At 41.7% G+C, this 20052-nt stretch overlaps 1 protein-coding gene across 5 annotated transcripts in view; it reads left to right on the top strand.

The window, feature by feature from the left end:
• Positions 1-20052, top strand: part of TRAPPC9 (trafficking protein particle complex subunit 9) — a 635977-nt gene that overhangs the window by 29402 nt on the left and 586523 nt on the right. For 4 of the 5 annotated variants that reach the window (XM_064268117.1, XM_064268113.1, XM_064268115.1 and 1 more), the window contains one exon: positions 6496-6522. The exons of the other annotated variant lie outside the window; for it this stretch is intronic. In XM_064268117.1, coding sequence (XP_064124187.1) covers positions 6496-6522 — 27 coding nt within the window. The remainder of the gene's footprint in view (positions 1-6495; positions 6523-20052) is intronic. 5 annotated transcript variants of the gene reach the window in all.

Here is a 20052-nt window from a genome sequence, read left to right as displayed (position 1 = left end):
AACCTGCGTTATGCAGATAACACAACCTTGCTTGCTGAAAGGGAAGAGGACTTGAAGCACTTACTATGAAGGTCAAAGACCACAGCCTTCTGTATGGGTTGCACCTTAACATAAAGAAAACAAAAATCCTCACAACTGGACCAATGAGCAACATCATGATAAATGGAGAAAAGATTGAAGTTGTCAAGGATTTCATTTTACTTGGATCCACAATCAACAGCCATGGAAGCAGCAGTCAAAAAATCAAAAAGATGTATTGCATTGGGTAAATCTGCTGCAAAGGACCTCTTTAAAATGTTGAAGTGCAAAGCTGTCACCTTGAAGACTAAGGTGCACCCGACCCAAACCATGGTGTTTTCAATCGCATCATATGCATGTGAAAGCTGGACAATGAATAAGGAAGACCGAAGCAGAATTGCTGCTTTTGAATTGTGGTGTTGGTGAAGAATGTTGAATATACCATGGACTGCCAAAAGAACGAACAAATCTGTCTTAGAAGAAGTACAACCAGAATGCTCCTTAGAAGCAAGGATGGCAAGACTGCATTTTACATACTTTGGACATGTTGTCAGGAGGGATCAGTCCCTGGAGAAGGACATCATGCTTCGCAGAGTACAGGGTCAGCGGAAAAGAGGAAGACCCTCAACAAGGTGGATTGACACAGTGGCTGCAACAATGGGCTCCTCAAGCATAACAACAATTGTAAGGATGGCGCAGGACCGGGCAGTGTTGCATTCTGTTGTGCATAGGGTTGCTTGAGTCGGAATCGACTCGGTGGCACCTAACAACAACAACAACAACGATGATGTTTTGATGAAATCCCATAGGGTTTCCAAGGCTGTAATCTCTAATGAAGCAGACAGCCACATCTTTATCCCATGGGGCAGCTGGTGGGTTCGAACCATCAGCTTTTTGTTAGCGGCCCATCACTTAACCACTGTGCCACGAGGAATCCTTATTTTAACAAGATAACCCAGTGGAATAGCAACTGCAGAATTTAGAGATTATTTGTACAGAATGTGTATTTTTTACAACTCAGAATTCATATTGCTGCATAAAAACCCACTGCCGTTGAGTCGATTCGGATTCATAGCGACCCTATAGGACAGAGTAGAACTGCCCCACAGAGTTTCCAAGGAGCGCCTGGCAGATTTGAACTGCCGACTTCTTGGTTAGCAGCCGTAGCAACCACTACGCCACTAGGGTCTTGTTGCTGCATAAATATGCACTAAAACATTTGGGTAACTAGGAATTTGTCATTCTGAAGTTGGTCAAGAGACATAAACTTTAGAAAAATTGATGTAGAGGTATTTTCAGGGAATAAATTTATTTCTTTTATGATTGAAGAAAATTTCTTTTTTTTTTTTTCTGTACCTTTAATATATTTCCCTGGTTGGTACAAATGGTTAACCACTCGACTACCGGCTGAAAGTTTGGTGGTTCAAACCCACCCAGAGGTGTCTGGAAAGACAGGCCTGGCGACCTGCCTCTGAAAAGTCACAGCCGTAAAAACCCTATGGGGCAGTTCTACCCTGCACACGTCCGGTCTCCATGAGCAGGAATCGACTTGACAAGCGTCAGGTCAACTGACAACAAGAACGACAACTCTTAATATATTATTTTAGCCTAACCTAAAGAATGTTAATCTGGTATTTGTCACTTTTATAGCTGGAATAAAAGATGTCATTGAACAGATCATGCTGTTTCTGTATGTAAATAAATGATTTTTGTATTTCAATACAATTACATGATTTATAGTTCCCAGCCCTTTGGGAAGTGTTTTGCAAGACAGACTACCTACTATTCGAACTACTATTTGACTTCTGTGAATATAGGGGTGATGGGGTAGCTATGAGTCAGAATTAACTCGACAATAACAGGTTTGATTTTGGGGTTTGTAGATCAGTTGGGTTTTGGTTTAGAGCAGAACACAAGGACTAGGAGTAAGCTTTGCTACTGGTTACTAGGGCAGATTCCTGGGTCTCCGCTTCTCCGTCTGTGAGCTGAAGAGGCCGAACCAGATGCCCAAGTTTCCTTCCAGCTCTAAGATCGGTTTCTTTGTCTCCATCTTTTGTTTCTGTCAGGGTTTAGACCCATTCTGGTTCGAACCCCTGATGGTAATTTGCATTTCGAACGAGTTCCCTGTTGAGAATTTGCATTTCCACCCCAGATACACCGAATCAGAACCTACGTTCTAACAGGATCCCCAGGTGGTTCTTACGTAGGCTTCCTGGGACCGTTTCTAGCAAATTCTCAGCAGGCGTTTGAACCAGAACAAACCAGTTCAGAGCCTTGGTTTCTGTCCAGGGGGTTAAAGATCTCACATTGAGCGCCGCACAGCACCCCTGCCCTGAGGCGGTCTGTGCTCACTGGGTCCTCAGTTATGGGCTCTGAGCTGCCGTTTTAAAAAGTCTTACTGACCGTGTCCTATCATGCAGGGGATTTATTTTGTTGCATCTTTTTTAGCAACTTGGAAAGCCCTTTTTGGCCGTAGGTGGCACTGTTGCACCTTATTATTATTATTATTATTTTTAAATCTTCGTTTCCCTGTTTGTGAAAGAAGCAAGGCTTAAACAACGTTCCTTTAATTTGATTTCTTTATTTAATGCTTCAGAGCCGCACCGTGGCTGTGATACCTGGAGACCTGGGAAGGGTGTTCTAGCTATATCTTATTTTCATTCTGCCATTTTCTCAGCGTGAAAATTTCAGGCGTGCTGTGTGAACAATGGTGAGGTTGGAACTTTTCTTCCAATATTAGAAAGCAGTCAGGCGTGGTTTTATAAGAAAGATAGAGACCGTCCCTGGGGCACCTTAAAGCTGAAAAGCTTGTTGAACTCAGCGAGACTTGAGTGTACTGCCTGGTTTCGTGTTTATGACAAAACCAGCTTTAGTGGGAGGTAGCTTGGTTTCATGGAAGGAGCCTGGGTTTTCAAATTCAGCTCACTTGGGTTCGAATACAGATGCCACCACTTGGCAGTGCAAACTTGGGTAAATTCTTTCTATGAGGTTTTTTTTTTTTCCCCTCACCTATAGAACAGGGATAAAAATACCTGCCGTGTAGAACTGTGAGATTAGAGAGCGTGTTTGAGAAGTGTTTAGCATAGTGCTCACCCCAGAAACATCTCACGTTGTTGTTGTTAGGGGCTGCGGAGTCTATTCCGACTCACAGCAACCCATGTGATGGGGTTTCCTAAGCTGAGATATTTACGGCAACAGATTGCCAGGTCTTTTTCCCACAACATCTCAAAGTGTCAGTTGTTACTTTGTACAACTCCACCATTTTATAGTCTTTGATGATTACTAAGGAATTAAGATGGGAAAAACTAGTTTTATCAGAAAAAATGCAATTAAAAAATGAGAGAGATATTTGAGGAGTCTCAGCAGCGCCTACGCCCAGATTTAGCAGCAGCGTCAGGTCATTAGAGTCATCCTCAGCCTATCTGGAGGCACAGAATTGTTAATTAGCACATGTTGGGGCTCAAGGGGGGGCCCAGTGAGAATGCTTCTGTTTTTTCCACATCCAGTTGAGAGATGAGACAGAAGAGTAGGCAGAAGGAGAATCCAAATGTCACCCATATTACTATAAGCCCTACTCCCCATGAACTTTAGGGGTGCAGGAACAATGGATATCTTCATGCTGTACCCTGGAATTAGACCCACTGGTCACTGCTCTGGGCCACAGTAGGCCTTCCCCTGAAGGGGCCAACCCTGGTCACACTTAGGGCTGGAGCAGAGAGTCCTGTATGCCTCCTGAGGTAGCAGCTCCTGAGAAAAGAGGAGGGCTTCCCATGCCCAGCTCTGCATCCCAACACACTGATCCCATAACCCACTCTGTGTGTGGGGAGTGAGAGGTCAAGAGGTCAGGAGTGTTTGGGAAAAGGCCTTCCTAATGGAAACGGGGATGGTGAGGAACGGGTTTAACAGTTCACGGGGAGTGCGTAAATAGGGAAACAAGGAGAGTTAGACCAGAAAGGAAACAGGGAGGCTGCTCGGGATGGGGATTTGTAAAATCACCTCAGTAGGTACATTTGTTGAGCACCTGGTGCTACACGCTATTCTAAGCATTTCACATAAACTGATTTAATGCTCACAAAAGCCCAGTGAGGTAGGGTTGATTATGTCAGAGGTGGAAAACTTGTGAGTCCGGCTCTCTCAGCTTTCCCTGGAAACACAATAGCCGTCAAGCTCCACAGTGCGTTTCCTATGGGGCCAGTTTACCATGAGGCAGAGACTGAGCCAGTGTCTAAAGCATCGGAAGGTCTCAGGCTTACTTTCTGCTTGGAAGTTGTGGTACAGTCTAACATATTCAAGTTTCCCACTGAACACAAAGCCTGTAGGCTTATCTGGGATTCCCCAAGGCTCTGTGTTGCTGAGTGCCTCCCTGGTGTTGCTGTCAGCTCATCACCACAGGGCTGGGGTCACGGCGAGGATGATTAGGCTTCACTTTCCTTGTCCAGAGCAGACTCAGTAGAACTATCCGCTGTGAGGGCCGCACTGAGAACTGCACGCATGTCTGCAGAACACCGTGCTGGCTCAACAGAAGCACCCTTTTTTTTTTTTTTTACAATTTGCTCAGGATGAGTAATAGTAGCTGTTCCTTATTTTTCTTGGAAAGCAGAAAAGGCGCCGCACGTGTGACATTCCGTTGCTCGGGACTGCTTTTCTGATCAGATCGCAGCGTTGCAGATTTTTCAAGGCTGCGTGAAGTGATTTTTCAGTCTGTGTTGAAGAATGTTGTTGTTGTGAGGTGCCGTGGAGCTGGTTCTGATGCACAGCGATCCCACCTACAACAGAATGAAGCACTGCCTGGTGCTTGTAAATATGTGAGGTTGTGGTATCTGAGATAGCTCCTAAATAGGACCATCACTGTGGGGTCTGTTCTCCAGAGACAAGTGAATACATGTGCTATTTTAATAACAATGTATGCTAATGGTACGTCAATTTTTGAGTCTGGTTAATGTGTTTAAAAATGATCATAGGTATTGATAAACACAACTCTTGAAACCATTACTCTTAGGGTGTGTTTTGCTGTAATGGAAAATTACGTTCTGTAGAGAAGGCTAATTGGATCTCATGGATATTTGGATAGCTTAGTGAATGATCAAGGCTTTTAAAAGCTTCTTGATAAGAAACAAAAAGGGCCACATAAACCAGAGGCTCCATCAGCCCGAGACCAGAAGAACTAGACGGTGTCCGGGTACCACCAATGACTGCCCTGACAGGGAACACAACAGGGAATCCCTGATGGAGCAGGAGAAAAGTGGGTGCAGAACTCAAATTCTAGTAAAAAGACTACACTTAATGGTCTGACTGAGACTGGAGGAACCCCAGAAGACATGGCCCCTGGACTCTCTGTTAACCCAGAACTAAAACCATTTCTGAAGACTACTCTTCAGACAAAGATTAGACTGGACTATCAGATGTAAAATGGTACTTGTGAAGAGTGTGCTTCTTAGTCAAGTGGACACATGAGACTACGTGGGCAGCTCCTGTCTGGAAGTGAGATGAGAAGGCAGAAGGGGACAGGAGCTGGTTGAATGGACATGGGAAATACAGGGTGGAGAGAAGGAGTGTGCTGTCACATTATAGGGAGAGCAACTAGGGTCACATAACAATGTGTGTATAAATTTTTGTACGAGAACGAACTTGAGTTGTAAACTTTCACTTAAAGCACAAAGAAAAATGAATAAATTAAAAAAAAGCTTCTTGATAATAATGAAGTTAAACTGTTTTGTGTTTTCAACAACTATAGGGTTGCTGTGAGTTGGGATCAACACAACAACAACATGTACAAAGCTACCTTCTGAAAGACAGAAATCCCTAGCTGGAGGGAGCATACAGCAATTCCCGGTGTCTGTGAGACAGGGAAAAAAGGATGGATTGGCTGATTTTAGGGGATGTGTTCCAGTATAGCCTTCTGACCCCTTGGGAAAAAAGGATGGATTGGCTGATTTTAGGGGATGTGTTCTAGTATAGCCTTCTGACCCCTTGGGAAAAAAGGATGGATTGGCTGATTTTAGGGGAGGTGTTCCCGTATAGCCTTCTGACCCCTTGGGAAAAAAGGATAGATTGGCTGATTTTAGGGGAGGTGTTCCCGTATAGCCTTCTGACCCCTTTTCCTCCATTCCAGAGTTTTACCATCTACTTGCACAAATAAGTTAATATTCCTTTGTCATTGGCTTGTTTGAGGCAAGTAAGATCCTCCTATTCTCGTAGTTGTTCAAGGAAGAGCTGGGGAGCTGGAGCTTAGACAGTGTGAAGGGAAAGACGTAGGAAGCACTTTCCGACTGGTTCAGGGTATGAGTAATAGTAGCTCTTCTTTATTTTTCTTCTAAAGATCAAAAGGCACTGCACGTTATTCAGGACCGCTTTTCTGATCAGATAGCAGCCTTGCAGGTTTTTGAAGGCTGTGTGATTATGAAATGTGACTTAGTAGTATCTTTAAAAATAGTTTTGTTTTGCAAATAAAAGACCATAATCTCTTCTTTTTTCCAGGGGCACAAGAAGTTCTCATTGATCCAGGTACATGATCTCTGTGCTTAGTTTCTTTTGCTTTCCCTCGTGGTGGTTGTTTTTTTAAGTGCTTGTTTCACAGTGGTATGAATGAGTGGTTAACGTTTCTGGATTGTGATCTTGGGAACATTCTGATTTAAGTGATTTTAAATCAGAACTATTAACAACCCGATTATTGTCTGGCCCTTGTCTGGTGGACACTGCATTGCTGTGTGTCGTCTGCCGAAGAGGCAAAGGCTTCCTCTAGCATGGTTAAGTGGGTGACTGGCTGTGTGGCTTCATTCTTTGAATGCGTTCAGCATGCTTGTCCTGTTAATTCTGAATTCATAGTAATGACTTCCTCTGATTCTGTGGTTCACGCCCCTCTCAACATGAATTTGAATTCTGTTTTGCATTTTGTGTGTGTGTTCTCAACAGGGAAAGGGCTTTTGATTTTGTTACAGAGGTGGGCTTTCCATTCCCCCCTTCACACCTTCTGTCAATAATATAGCCGAAGTCTCTTTTATCAAGAGGGTGCTTATCTCATGGTGAGCACTATTTTCTGGCTTAGTCGCAAACAACGACAAAGGGTAAAAAATTAAAATGCGAAGTCCCTTGATTTGAAGCCTGGAAATCTGGACAGTCGTGCCTACACGGGCTTTGTTACCCACACGTCTTCCCATGCACCTCTCCTGTGCAGCTTGACTGACATGAAGCTGCTTCACGTTGAAGGTTTTTAACATTTGTGTTGAATCCTTCCTCTAAGCTTGTGGCTACGTCTCTGGATATGGCTGGTGGAAATGCAGAGGAAGGAAAACAAATGCTTTGCCCTGTTTTCAGGAGATCTGAGCTGCTGATTAGAAAACAACTCGAGGTCTGTCCAGGCCCCTGGACTTTATGGTGCTGAGGGGTGGAGGGACCCCAAGGCTTAAATGGAGGAAACATTAAATAGAGGTTGGATTTATCGGTATTTGGCCAACAGAAGTCACTGAGCCAAAGTCTGGCTAGCTACGACTGATATAAAGTACTGAATTTCAATGTGTCAGTCACTTTACTTAGTAGGAGAATTAGATGCTGGTACCAATTAGAAGCACCTTAGAAAAAACCAGTCATCTGTTAAGATTAAAATAGGAAGATGTATTTTTTACTTCTAAAACTTTACAAAATAAGGCTGGGTAAAGATGAAATTGGGTGTAGAGTACTGAGAGTAAAAGTAAGGAGGACCCTGTAGGGCTGTGTTCTTCAGGGATGGGCCAAGATCCTGCTACAGAGGCTACAGGCAGTAGGATGCCCCAGAGAAACCAATATTTGGTGCTCAATGGCACCTTCTGTAATGACCCCAAAATGACCTCCATTTAACCGAGGGAGAGCAAGTAAAGACAACTGACATTCTGCTCCCTCCCACTCTTGTTCCCTTCCTGCCTTAACCCCCCCAGTTCTGATTGGACAAGGGCTTCCAAGCCTGAGCTGCCTCCACACGTACCTGGACTGGCACTTAAGGAAGTCTTAGGTGTTTTTCCAGCACTGGTCCCTTGTGTGCTGCTTAAACCTTGCAGATTATGTTGGTGGTAAATTTGTGGGTAGAGAATCATTTTACAACTCCCATGACGTTTGATTCTCCTTAGTCTCTAACGTCCCCTCGTAGGTCGTAAAATTGCTCAGCCCCTGCAGACAACCGTTCACCTGAAGCTATCATAGAATTGCGTCGCTTTCATTTTATTTGCAAGTTTTATGGGTATAATATTTGAAGCAAACTCTTTCAGAATTTTTTTTCCCTACCTGATTTTCCCACGGCTGTCTCCAAAACCAGAAGGAAGAGTTGGGTGGTCTTTGTGTGTTGACACCATTGCATATTTTAAGAGCAAAGCTTCTCCTCCAGTCACTCCCAGGAGCTAGGCTTTGGAGTCCTTGATCTGCATTTTAAATGGAGTGCTTCTTCCTGTCAAATCCTGTTTTCTGTTATTTCTGAACATTTCCTATCCATTCAGAACTGCTGTAAGTAAAATGATCTTTTGGGCAATTTCAGGTAACTCACGTTTGCTTTTACCAATTTCGTTTTGAGGGGAGTTTCCTCTTCCTATAACAGAAACTAGCAGTTAGCACTCATTAAGTGACAGGCATTGTTCTAAGGTGCTTTTTAAAAAATATTTTTTTTAACACAGCTTTAATACAATTTACCCATTGAAAGTGTCTAATTCAGTGGTTTTTAATATATTCGCAGACTTGTGCGACCATAACGACAATTTTTGGGTTTTTTCGTCACCCCATCAAGAACCCCTGTACCCGTTAGAAGTGATTCCCCATTTCCCCCAACGCCTACGCCCAACCCTAGGCAACCGCTGATTTCCTTTCTATAGATCTGCCTCTTCTGGGTATTTCATATAAAAAGAATCATACAGTCGGTGATCTTCTGTGACTGGCTTCTTCCACTTAACATAGTGTTCTCGAGGTTAATCTGTGTTGTAGCAAGTATCAGTACTTCATCCCCTTTTATGCGTGAATAATTTTCCGTTGTGTGGACAGACCCATTTAGCTTATCCATTCGTCTGTTGATGGACATTTGAGTTGTTCCTACTTTTTCGCTGTTATAAATAATGCTGCTGTGAACACCTGTGTACAAGTTTTTGTGTGGACATATGTTTTCAATTCTCTTTGGTATGTATTGGACCCCTGGTGGCGCAGTGGTCAAGAGCTTGGCTCCTAACCTAAAGGTCAGCAGTTTGAATCTACCAGCTGCTCCTTGGAAACCCTACTGGGTAGTTCTACTGTCGTACAGGGTATTCAGGCATGGAATTTCTGGGTCATAGGGTAACTATATATTTAAGTTTTTGGGGAACTGGTAAATTGTTGTCCAAAGTGGTTGCACCACATCATATTCCCACCAGCAATAAATAAGCAGTCCAGTTTCTCCACGTCCTTGACCACAGTTTATTCTTGACTTTAGCAACCTAGTGGGTCTGAAGCGGTGTCTCACTGTAGCTTGGGTTTTCATTTCCCTCATGGCTAATGACGTTGAACGCCTTTTCATGTACTTATTGGCCGTTTGTATATCTTCTTTAGAGAAATGTCTATTCAAGTCCTTTTCCCGCTTTTTAATTTTTTTTTTTTTTTTAAATTTTTGCATTGTAAGAGTTCTTTATATTCTGGATACATGTCCCTGACCAGACAAAGGGTTTGCGCGTTTTTTTTTTCCTATTCTCTGGCTTGTTTTTTTTATTTTTATAATGGGCATCTTTTAAGGGCAAATTAAAAAAAAAAAATTTATTGTGCTTTAAGTGAAAGCTTACAAATCAAGTCCGTCTCTCATACAAAGACTTACATAAAAACCAAACCAAACCCAGTGCTGTCGAGTCGATTCCGACTCATAGTGACCCTATAGGACAGAGTAGAGCTGCCCCATGGAGTTTCCGGGGAGCGCCTGGTGGATTCAAACTGCTGACGCTTTGGTTAGCAGCTGTAGCACTTAACCACTACGCCACCAGGGTTTCCAAGACTTACATACACCTTGCTGTATACTCTAGCTGCTGTCCCCTTAATGAGACAGCACACTCCCTCTCTCCACCCTATATTCCCGTGTCCATTCAGCTAGCTTCTGACCCCCTCTGCCCTCTCATCTCCCCTCCAGACAGGAGCTGCCCACATAGTCTCAAGTGTCTACTTGATCCAAGAGGCTTACTCCTCACCAGTATCATTTTCTATCTTATATAAGGGCAAAATTTTTGAATTGTGTTGAAATCTATCATTTTTTTTTTCTTTTATAGATCATGCTTTTAGTGTCATAGCCAAGTATTCTTTGTCTAACCCAGGGTCGTAAATGTGTTCTCCTCTTTTTTCTTCTAGAAGTTTTATTGTTTTTGCTCTTACATTTAGGTCTCTGATCCATTTTGAGTTAACTTTTGTGTATGGTATGAGGTAACAGTCTAGGTTTGTTTTTTCCATGTCGACATCTAGCTTTCCCGGCGCCATTGTTGAAAAGTCTGTCCTTTCTCCTGCTGAATTGCCTTGTAAGTTTATCAAAAGTCAGTTTACCATTTGGCAGGGGAACCATTTATTAAAAAATCAAAATTGTTTATGAGATTTCTCGTCATTTTTTTTCCTCTCTGGGGACTTTGCCTGTTTACTCACCTTGCAGAGTTCGGTGCGGGCTTATTTTAGGTCTAGTGTAGGCTGAAGCATCCCAACCAGTTGTTTGGTCATCACCTGCCCTCCAGTGAGGCATGCTGCTAACGACCCAGTCAAGTCGTTCTTAAGCCTTTTCTGTAAAGTCACGACTACAGCGTTCACAGGCATCGTTTGATTGACTTCATTTTGTTAACCAATGAAGTAAAAATCTCAGTGTTGAAGTAGATGATAATCCCCTGCAGATTGGGTTGTTGTCTTCCTTTTATTTCATTTCGTTTCCTCACTAAAAAAAAAAAAACAAAAAACCAAACCCGTTGCTACGGAGTCGATGCGGACTGACAGCAACCCTGTAGGACAGAGTGGAACTGCGCCCTAAGGTTTCCAAGGAGCAGCTGATGGATTCGAACTGCTGACCTTTTGGTTAGCAGCTGAGCTCTTAATCGCTCCACCACCAGGGCTCCTGTTTCCTCGTAGTGTCCAGAATAGCGCCTTATTGTTCGGCAGATTAGTTAGTGCTGAGTTCAAGGTTGTCATGAATCACCATCGGTATTCATACAGTTTTGGCAACAGTACCCGCTGTTGTTTGTCTCACGTAGGAAAAGATAGTATAGAATTGCCTCTCATAGCTATTAAAAAAACCTGGAATTTTGAAAGGAGTTTCATAAACCATGCGAAAACATTTTCAGTAATTTTAGATCCTAGACATATTATGGAGCCCTGGTGGTCCAGTGGTTAAGAGCTTGGCTGTTAATCAAAAGGTTGGCAGTTTAAATCCATCAGATGCTCCTCGGAAACCTTATGGGACAGTTCTACTCTGTCCTATAGGGTCGCTATGAGTCGGAATCAGTTTGGTTTGGTTTAGACATGTTGTGATTACATCACAGAGTAAATCCCTTAACTAAATTTGTAAAGAGAAGTGTAATATTGATTATTTGTCTTAATTAAAATATTCTGCCTTGGCTAAAATAATTAATTAGTGCCTATGATTGAGCAAAAGTAGTTTTCATTTATATGCATGTAACACAGGGACAGAGTTCCTATATTTATTTCTCTCTTTTTCAGAGTATTTTTAGCATTTCCACCATGTTCTAATTTTAGAATTCTATTTAAAAAATCATCACTGTGTCTAGTGCAGTTTAGAGTGAGTGTACTGTGTTTTATGCACAGAAACCCAGTGTGGCCTGGGTAAAGATTTCCCTCCCATTTTGTTGCATTATACTGCATTAGTGTTGGAGTTACAGGAACTGTGATTTCTAGGCCTTTTCTCCTCTCTGTACTTGAAGCTCGCTATCAAATGTGATTTCCCTGTTATTGGGTTTTCATTATTTGATTAGAATTTTTGATAATGAATTTGTCTTTTTAAATGTTGTATAAATTTCCCTAGAAGCCTGATGTGTTTGTACTTTTTTAAGTTTTCAATTTATAAAAAGCGTACACGCACTCTTGTGTGTAAGTAGTTATTTTCACTGTATATTTTTTAACCTCTTTATGATTTTTAAAGATTTTTTTCAAGGAGTGAATATGTATACATGCTTTAAAAAATACCTTTTTTTCCCTTATTGTAAATTCATGTTGATGCAGAGAATTTAGAAAATAAAGATAGGCAAAATAAATGAATTTAAACTGCCCTTAATCCTCCCACCTACAGGTAATTTGTAGTAAGTTTTGAAATCAGGAATTGTGAGTCCTCTAACTTTGTTCATTTTCAAGATTGTTTTGGCTTTTCTGGGTCCCTTGAATTTCCATAAGAATTTTAAGATGAACTTGTCAATCTCTGCAGAGAATCCATCTGGAATTTTGATAGGGATTGCATTGAATCTGTAGATCAGCTGGAGGAGTGTTGTTATTTTAAAAGTATTAAGTCTTTTGATCCATGAACATGGGATACCTTTCCATCTATTTAGGTTTTCATTAATTTCTTTCAATGATGGTTTGTAGTTTTCAGAGTATCATTTTGCACTTCTTTTGTTAAATTTATTCCTAAGTATTTTATTCTTTTGATGCTCTTATAAATGGAATTGTTTTCTTAGTTTCATTTTCAGATTGTTCATTGTAAGTGTATAGAAATATAATAGATTTTTTATATTGATCTTGTACCCTGCAACTTTGCTGAACTTGTTTATTAGGATATTATTATAATAGCTTTTTTTGTTGTTGTGTGTATTTATTACCGTTTTCAAATACAAGGTCACATCATCTGTGAATAGAGATAGTTTTACTTCTTCCAGTCCCATCTGATTGTCTTTTGTTTAATTTTCTTGCCTCGTTGCCGTGGGTAGAACCTCCAGTGTAACACTGAATACAAGTGATGAGAGCAAACATCCTTGTCTTGTTCCTAATGTTAGGGGGAAAGCACTGAGTCTTTCACATTAAGCATGACATTTGTAGGTTCTCAGGGAGGAAGTTCTCTTTTATTCCTGGTTTGTTGAGTGTTCTCATCATGAAAGGGTGTTGAATTTTGTGGAATGCTTTTCTGTGTCTCTTGAGATGATCGTCTGGCTTTTGTTTTTTGTTCTGCCACCATAATGTATTGTATTAATTGATTTTCAGATGTTGAGCCAACTTTACATTCCTGAGTTAAATTTAAACACTTTCTACATGTACCATTTATTGTTGTAGTTAGGTGCCGTCGAGTTGGTTCCAGCTCATGGCGACCCTGTGCACAACAGAACGAAACACTGCCTGGTCCTGCGCCGTCCTCACAATTGTTGCCATGCTTTAGCCTGTTGTTGCAGCCACTGTGTTAATCCATCTCATTGAGGGTCTTCCTCTTTTTCGCTGACCCACCACTTTGCCAAGTGTGATATCCTTCTTCAGGGACTGGTCCCTCCTGATAACATGTCCACAGTATGTGAGACATAGTCTTGACATCCTTGCTTCTAAGGAGAATTCTGGTAGTACTTCTTCCAAGATAGATTTGTTTGTTCTTTTGGCAGCCCGTGGTATATTCAATTTTCTTCGCCAACACCACAATTCAAAGGCATGAGTTCTTCTTCAGTCTCCTTATTCATTGTCCAGCTTTTGCATGCATATGAGGCGATTGTAAACACCATGGCTTGGGTCAGGTGCACCTTAGTCCTCAAGGTGACATCTTTGGTTTTTAACACTTTAAAGAGATCTCTTGCAGCCGATTTGTCTGATGCAATGAGTCTTTTGATTTCTCGACTGCTGCTTCTATGGGTGTTGATTGTGGATCCAAGTAAAACAAAATCCTTGACAACCTCAATTTTTTCTCTGTTTGTGGTAATGTTGCTGATTGGTCCAGTTGTGAAGATTTTTGTTTTCTTTATGTTGAGGTGTGATTCATCCTGAAGGCTGTGGTCTTTGATCTTCATCAATAAGTGCTTCAAGTCCTCTTCACTTTCAGCAAGCAAGGTTGTGTCATCTGCATAACGCAGGTTGTTAATGAGTCTTCCTCCAATCCTGATGCCCTGTTCTTCTTCATATAGTCCAGCTTCTTGGATTATTTGCTCAGCATACAGACTGAATAGGTATGGTGAAAGAATACAACCCGGATGCACACCTTTCCTGACTTTAAACCACGCAGTATCCCCTCGTTCTGTTAGAACAACTGCCTCTAGATCCATGTACAGATTCCTCATGAGCACAATTAAGTGTTCTGGAATTCCCATTCTCTGCAATGTTATCCATAATTTGTTATGGTCATTACAGTTGAATGCCTTAGCATAGTCAATAAAACACAGGTAAACATCTTTCTAGTGTTCTCTACTTTCAGCCGGGATCCATCTGACATTGGCAGTGATATCCCTGGTTCCATGTCCTCTTCTAAATCTAGCTTGCATTTCTGGCAGTTCCCTGTTGATATACTGCTACAGTGGCTTTTGAATGATCTTCAGCAAAATTTTGTTTGCATGTGATATTAATGATTGCTGTTGTTAGGTGCCATCGAGTCGGTTCCAACTCATAGCGACCCTGTGCACAACAGAATGAAACACTGCCCGGTCCTGCGCCATCCTTACAGTCGTTGTTATGCTTGAGCCCATTGTTGCAGCCACTGTGTCAATCCACCTCGTTGAGGGTGTTCCTCTTTTCCGCTGACCCTGTACTCTGCCAAGCATGATGTCCTTCTCCAGGGACTGATCCCTCTGACAATGTGTCCAAAGTGTGTAAGACGCAGTCTCACCATCCTTGCCACTGAGGAGCATTCTGGTTGTACTTCTTCCAAGACAGATTTATTCATTCTTCTGGCAGTCCATGGTGTATTCAATATTCTTCACCAACACCACAATTCAAAGGCATCAGTTCTTCTTCGACCTTCCTTATTCATTGTCCAGCTTTCATACGCATATGATGCGATTGAAAATACCATGGCTTGGGTCAGGTGCACCTTAGTCTTCAACGTGACATCTTTGCTCTTGGTCTTTTGCGGCAGATTTACCCAATGTAATGTGTCTTTTGATTTCTTGACTGCTGCTTCCATGGCTGTTGATTGTGGATCCAAGTAAAATGAAATCCTTGACAACTTCAGTCTTTTCTCCATTTGTCGTGGTATTAATGATATTGTTCGATAATTTCCACCTTTCTTGGGAATAGGCATAAATATGGATCTCTTCCAGTAGGTTGGCCAGGTAACTTTCTTCCAGATTTCTTGGCATGGATGAGTGAGCACTTCCAGCGCTGCATCCGTTTGTTGAAACATCCCAATTGGTATTCCATCAATTCCTGGAGCCCTGTTCTTTGCCAATGCCTTTAGTGAAGCTTGAACTTCTTCCTTCAGTACCATCAGTTCCTGATCACATGCTATCTCCTGAAATGGTTGAACGTTGACCAATTCTTTTTGGTATAGTGACTCTGTGTATTCCTTCCATCTTCTCTTGAGGCTTCCTATGCCGTTTAATATTTCCCCGTAGGATCCTTCAATATTGCAACTTGAGGCTTGAATTTTTCTTCAGTTCTTTCAGCTTGAGAAATGCTGAGCATGTTCTTCCCTTTTGTTTTTCTATTTCTAAGTCTTGGCACGTGTCATCATAATATGTTACTTTGTCTTCTCGAGCTGCCCTTTGAAATCTTCTGTGTAGCTCTTTTTCTTCATCGTTTCTTCCTTTTGCTTTGGCTACTTGATGTTCAAGAGCAAGTTTCTGAGTCTCTTCTGACATCCATTTAGGTCTTTTCTTTCTTGTCTTTTTAATGACCTTTTCCTTTCTTCACGTATGATGTCCTTGATGTCATTCCACACCTCGTCTGGCCTTCAGTCATTAGTGTTCAACATGTCAAATCTGTTCTTGAGACGGTCTCTAAATTCAAGTGGGATATACTCAAGGTTGTACTTTGGCTCTCATGGACTTGTTCTAATTTTCTTCAATTTCAACTTGAACTTGCATGTGAGCAGTTGGTGGTGTGATTTACAGTTGGCCCCTGGCCTTGTTCTGACTGCTGATATTGAGCTTTTCCATCATTTCTTTCCACAAATGTAGTTGATTTGATTCCTATGTATTCCATCTGGCGAGGTCCATGTGTATAGTTCCTGCTTATGATGGTGAATAAAGGTATTTGCAATGAAGAAGTTGTTGGTCTTGCAAAATTCAATCATGTGATCTCTGGCTTTGTTTCTGTCACTAAGGCTATATTTTCCAACTAGCAATCTTTCTTCTTTGTTTCCAACTTTGCCCTTCCAATCACCAGTAATTATCAGTGTGTCCTGTTTGCATGTTTGGTCAATTTCAGACTGCAGAAGTTGATAAAAATCTTCAGTTTCTTCATCTTTGGCCTTAGTGGTTGGTGTGTAAATTTGAGTAATAGTTGTACTAACTGGTCTTCCTTGTAGGTGAATGAATATCATATCACTGACAGTGTTGTACTTCAGGATAGATCTTGAAATATTCTTTTTGACGATGAATGCGGTGCCCTTCCTCTTCAAGTTGTCATTCCCGGCATAGTAGACCATATGATTGTCCTATTCAGAATGGCCAATACCAGTCCATTTCAGCTCACTAATGCCTAGGATATTGATATTTATGCATTTCATTTTTGACGATTTCCAAGTTTCCTAGATTTGTACTTTGTACATTTCACATTCCAATTAGTAATGGATGTTTGCAACTGTTTCTTCTTATTTTGAGTCTTGGCACATCAGCAAATGAAGGTACCAAAAGCTTTACTCCATCCACGTTGTTAAGACCGACTCCACTTTGAGGAGGCAGCTTTTCCCCAGTCGTCTTTTGAGTGCCTTCCAACCTGGTGGGCTCATCTTCCAGCACTATATCAGACAGTGTTCCGCTGCTATTCATAAGGTTTTCACTGGTTAATGCTTTTCAGAAGTAGACTGCCGGGTCCTTCTTCCTAGTCTGTCTTAGTCTGGAAGCCCAGCCAAAACCTGTCTGCCGTGAGTGACCCTGGTGGTATTTGAATACCGGTGGCATAGGTTAGAGTATCACAGCAACACGCAAGCCCTCACAGTATGACAGGCTGTGGCAGGCGCGTGGGGGACATGTACCATTTAGTGACAGCGATTATGTTCTTCAAGTTGTGTAACCATTCTCATCCGCCTTTCCGGAGTTGTTCCTCCGTTAACACAAACTCACTGCCCCCTAAGGTTCCTATCTAATCTTTCCAGTTGCTGTTGCCAATTTGATCCCATATAGAGAGTTCTTAAAAGAGCACAGTGCTCAAGGCAGACATTTTTTACTAGTTAAGCTAAACTATTGTTTTATTTTAAGAGGACTTCAGGGGATATTTTTTGTGTATGGTTTAAAGATTATCTCAGGGCAATAGTTTCAGAGGTTCACCCAACCTTCATGGCTCCAGGAAGTCTGGAGTCCATGAGAATTTCAAAATCTGTTCGGCATTTTCCTCCTTTTGATTAGAATTCTTCTCTGGAATTTTTTATCAAAACGTTCAGTAATGGTAGCTGGGCACCATCCAGTTCTTCTGGTCTCACGGCAAAGGAAGCAGTTGTTCGCGGAGGGAATTAGCCTCACTTTCCATATCCCCCTCCTGTTCCTGACTCTCCGTCCTCCCCTGTTGCTCCAGACGAATAGAGACCAATTGATGTGCCTTAGTTGGCTGTTCCTCCTCTTTTTACTAGACTTGTTTTTGTAATTTAGTGAGCTAACCAGAATTCTAATAATTTTTAACTTTTGATTTTGAAAATAATGTAAAACTTGCAAAAAAGTTTTGAGTTTCAAAAATAGAACAAAGAACCCTGATATCCTCTTCATCCAGACTCACTGGTTGTTATTATTTGATTTCTCTCTGTGTGTACACGTACTTTTTGAACCATTTTCTACCTTAGGCCACATCTTGCTAATGGATACACAGAATAAATGGAGAGAAGCACAGACTCTCAGAGACACGGTTCTCAGCTATGGCGGCTTGATGCTGAGATGCTGAGTGTAGTTCCCGGGGCAGGGGCTTGGCCGTGCCACTCTTGCTGCTCCGGGCGCGCTGCCTTTTTAGCAGCTTGCTACAAAACAAACGCTGAACTCTATTCAGCTTTTTGCAAAAGTGAAAATCCTGTTTGGATTTCTTTCAGTTAGGAAAAATAGGTAGTAATGTAGACCTTTTGTTAAAGCAAAGTTGGCGTAAAGCGAATTTGTGAAAAGAGGGGCATACCTGCATGCCATATTTCATTCAGCCAACCTTCAATGTACGGAGGAAACCCTGGTGGCCTGGTGGCTAAGTGCTGCGGCTGCTGACCAAAAGGCTGGCCGTTAAAATCCGCCAGGCGCTCCTTGGAAACCCTGTGGGGCAGTTCTACTCTGTCCTACAGGGTTGCTATGAGTCGGAGTCGACTCGACGGCAGTGGTTTTTTGGTTCTATGTATGGACATTTCAGTTATTTCCAATATTTTGCCATTAAAAATAATGCTTCAGTGAATAACCTCGTACATATGTGTTTTTGTATTGTTGGAGATGTGTATTCAGGATAAATCCCTAGAAGTAGGATTGATGAGTCAAAGGTGAACATATCTGTAGTCTGTTAGGTTTTGTTCACATTCCCCTCCGTAGAGGCTGTACCATTTTGGATTGACAGTAGCAGGGTATGAGAGTACCTGTTCTTCACAGGTTCACCAACAGAGCGTGTCGTCAGCTGTTATGTTTTTGCCCCAACTAGGTATGTGAGAAACAGTATCTCTTTTTTTTTTTTTTTAATTTTTATTTATTTTGTTATTGTTGTTGAGGATATACACAGCAAAACATAACACTGATTTGACTCTTTGTACATGTACCAGTCAGAGACACTGATTGCATTCTTCAAGCTGTGTAGCCATTCTCATCTTACTTTTCTGAGTTGTTCCTTTTCCATTAACATAAACTCAGTGCCCTCCAAGGTTTCTATCTAATCTTTCAAGTTGCTCTTGTCAGTTTGATCCCGTATAGATAGATCTTGAAAGAGCACAATGTTCAAGGCAGGCATCCTTTACTAGTTAAGCTAAGCTGTTGTTTGGTTTTAAGAACTTCAGGGAATATTTTTGGTTTCAGGTTTAAAGATTATCTCAGGGCAATAGTTTTAGGGGTTCATCCAGCCTCCATGGCTCCAGAAAGTCTGGATCCCATGAGAACTTGAAATTCTGTTCTGCATTTTCCCCCTTTTGATCAGGATTCTTCTGTAAAATCTTTTATCAAAATGTTCAGCAATGGTAGCCAGGCACCATCCAGTTTTTCTGGTCTCATGGCGAAGGAGGCTGTTGTTCATGGGGGTAATTAGCCACACAGTCCATAAAAAAAAACTAAACCCATTGCTGTCGAATCAATTCTGACTCATAGAGACCCTATAGGACAGAGCAGAACTGCCCCATAGGATGTCCAAGGAGTGGCTGGTGGATTTGAACTGCTGACTTTTTAGGTAGCAGCTGTAGCTCTTAACCACTGCTCCACCAGGGCACTACACATTCTATACCCTCCTCCTATTCCTGACTCTCCTTCTTCCCCTGTTGCTCCAGGTGAATAGAGACCAATTATTGTGCCTTGGATGGCCACTTGCAAGCTTTTAAGACCCCAGGCGCTACACAGCAAACTAGGAGGTAAAAAAAAAAAAAAAAAAAAAAAAACAGAAGCACTAAACACGTTATTAGACCAATTAACTGGGATGTCCCATGAACCTAAACCTCCAAGCCAGGGAACCAAATTCCATGAGGTGTTTGGTTGTACATACGCAGCCTCAGCAGCTACTCTTTTTTTTTTTTTTTGTCGTTGTTATATCTGTCACACAACTTTTGCCAGTTCAACTTATTTACAGGTGTACACCTTTTTGACAGCAATTGCAATAATCGGCTGTGCAACCCTACCATTAATTAACGGGATTTTTCCGTCAGCATTAAACCCTCTTCTCCCTCTCTTTCCCATCCCTGGTAACCAGTAATAAATTTTGGTCTCTATACGTTTGCCTTTTCTTGGCTTTTTATAAAAGTGAGGTCATACAATATTTGTCCTTTTGTGATTGACTTACTTCACTGAGCGTAATGTCTTCAAGCTCCAT

This window comes from Loxodonta africana, chromosome 14, assembly GCF_030014295.1.
Source record: "Loxodonta africana isolate mLoxAfr1 chromosome 14, mLoxAfr1.hap2, whole genome shotgun sequence".
Taxonomy (NCBI): Eukaryota; Metazoa; Chordata; class Mammalia; order Proboscidea; family Elephantidae; genus Loxodonta; species Loxodonta africana.
This window is presented reverse-complemented; position numbering and strand designations above follow the sequence as displayed.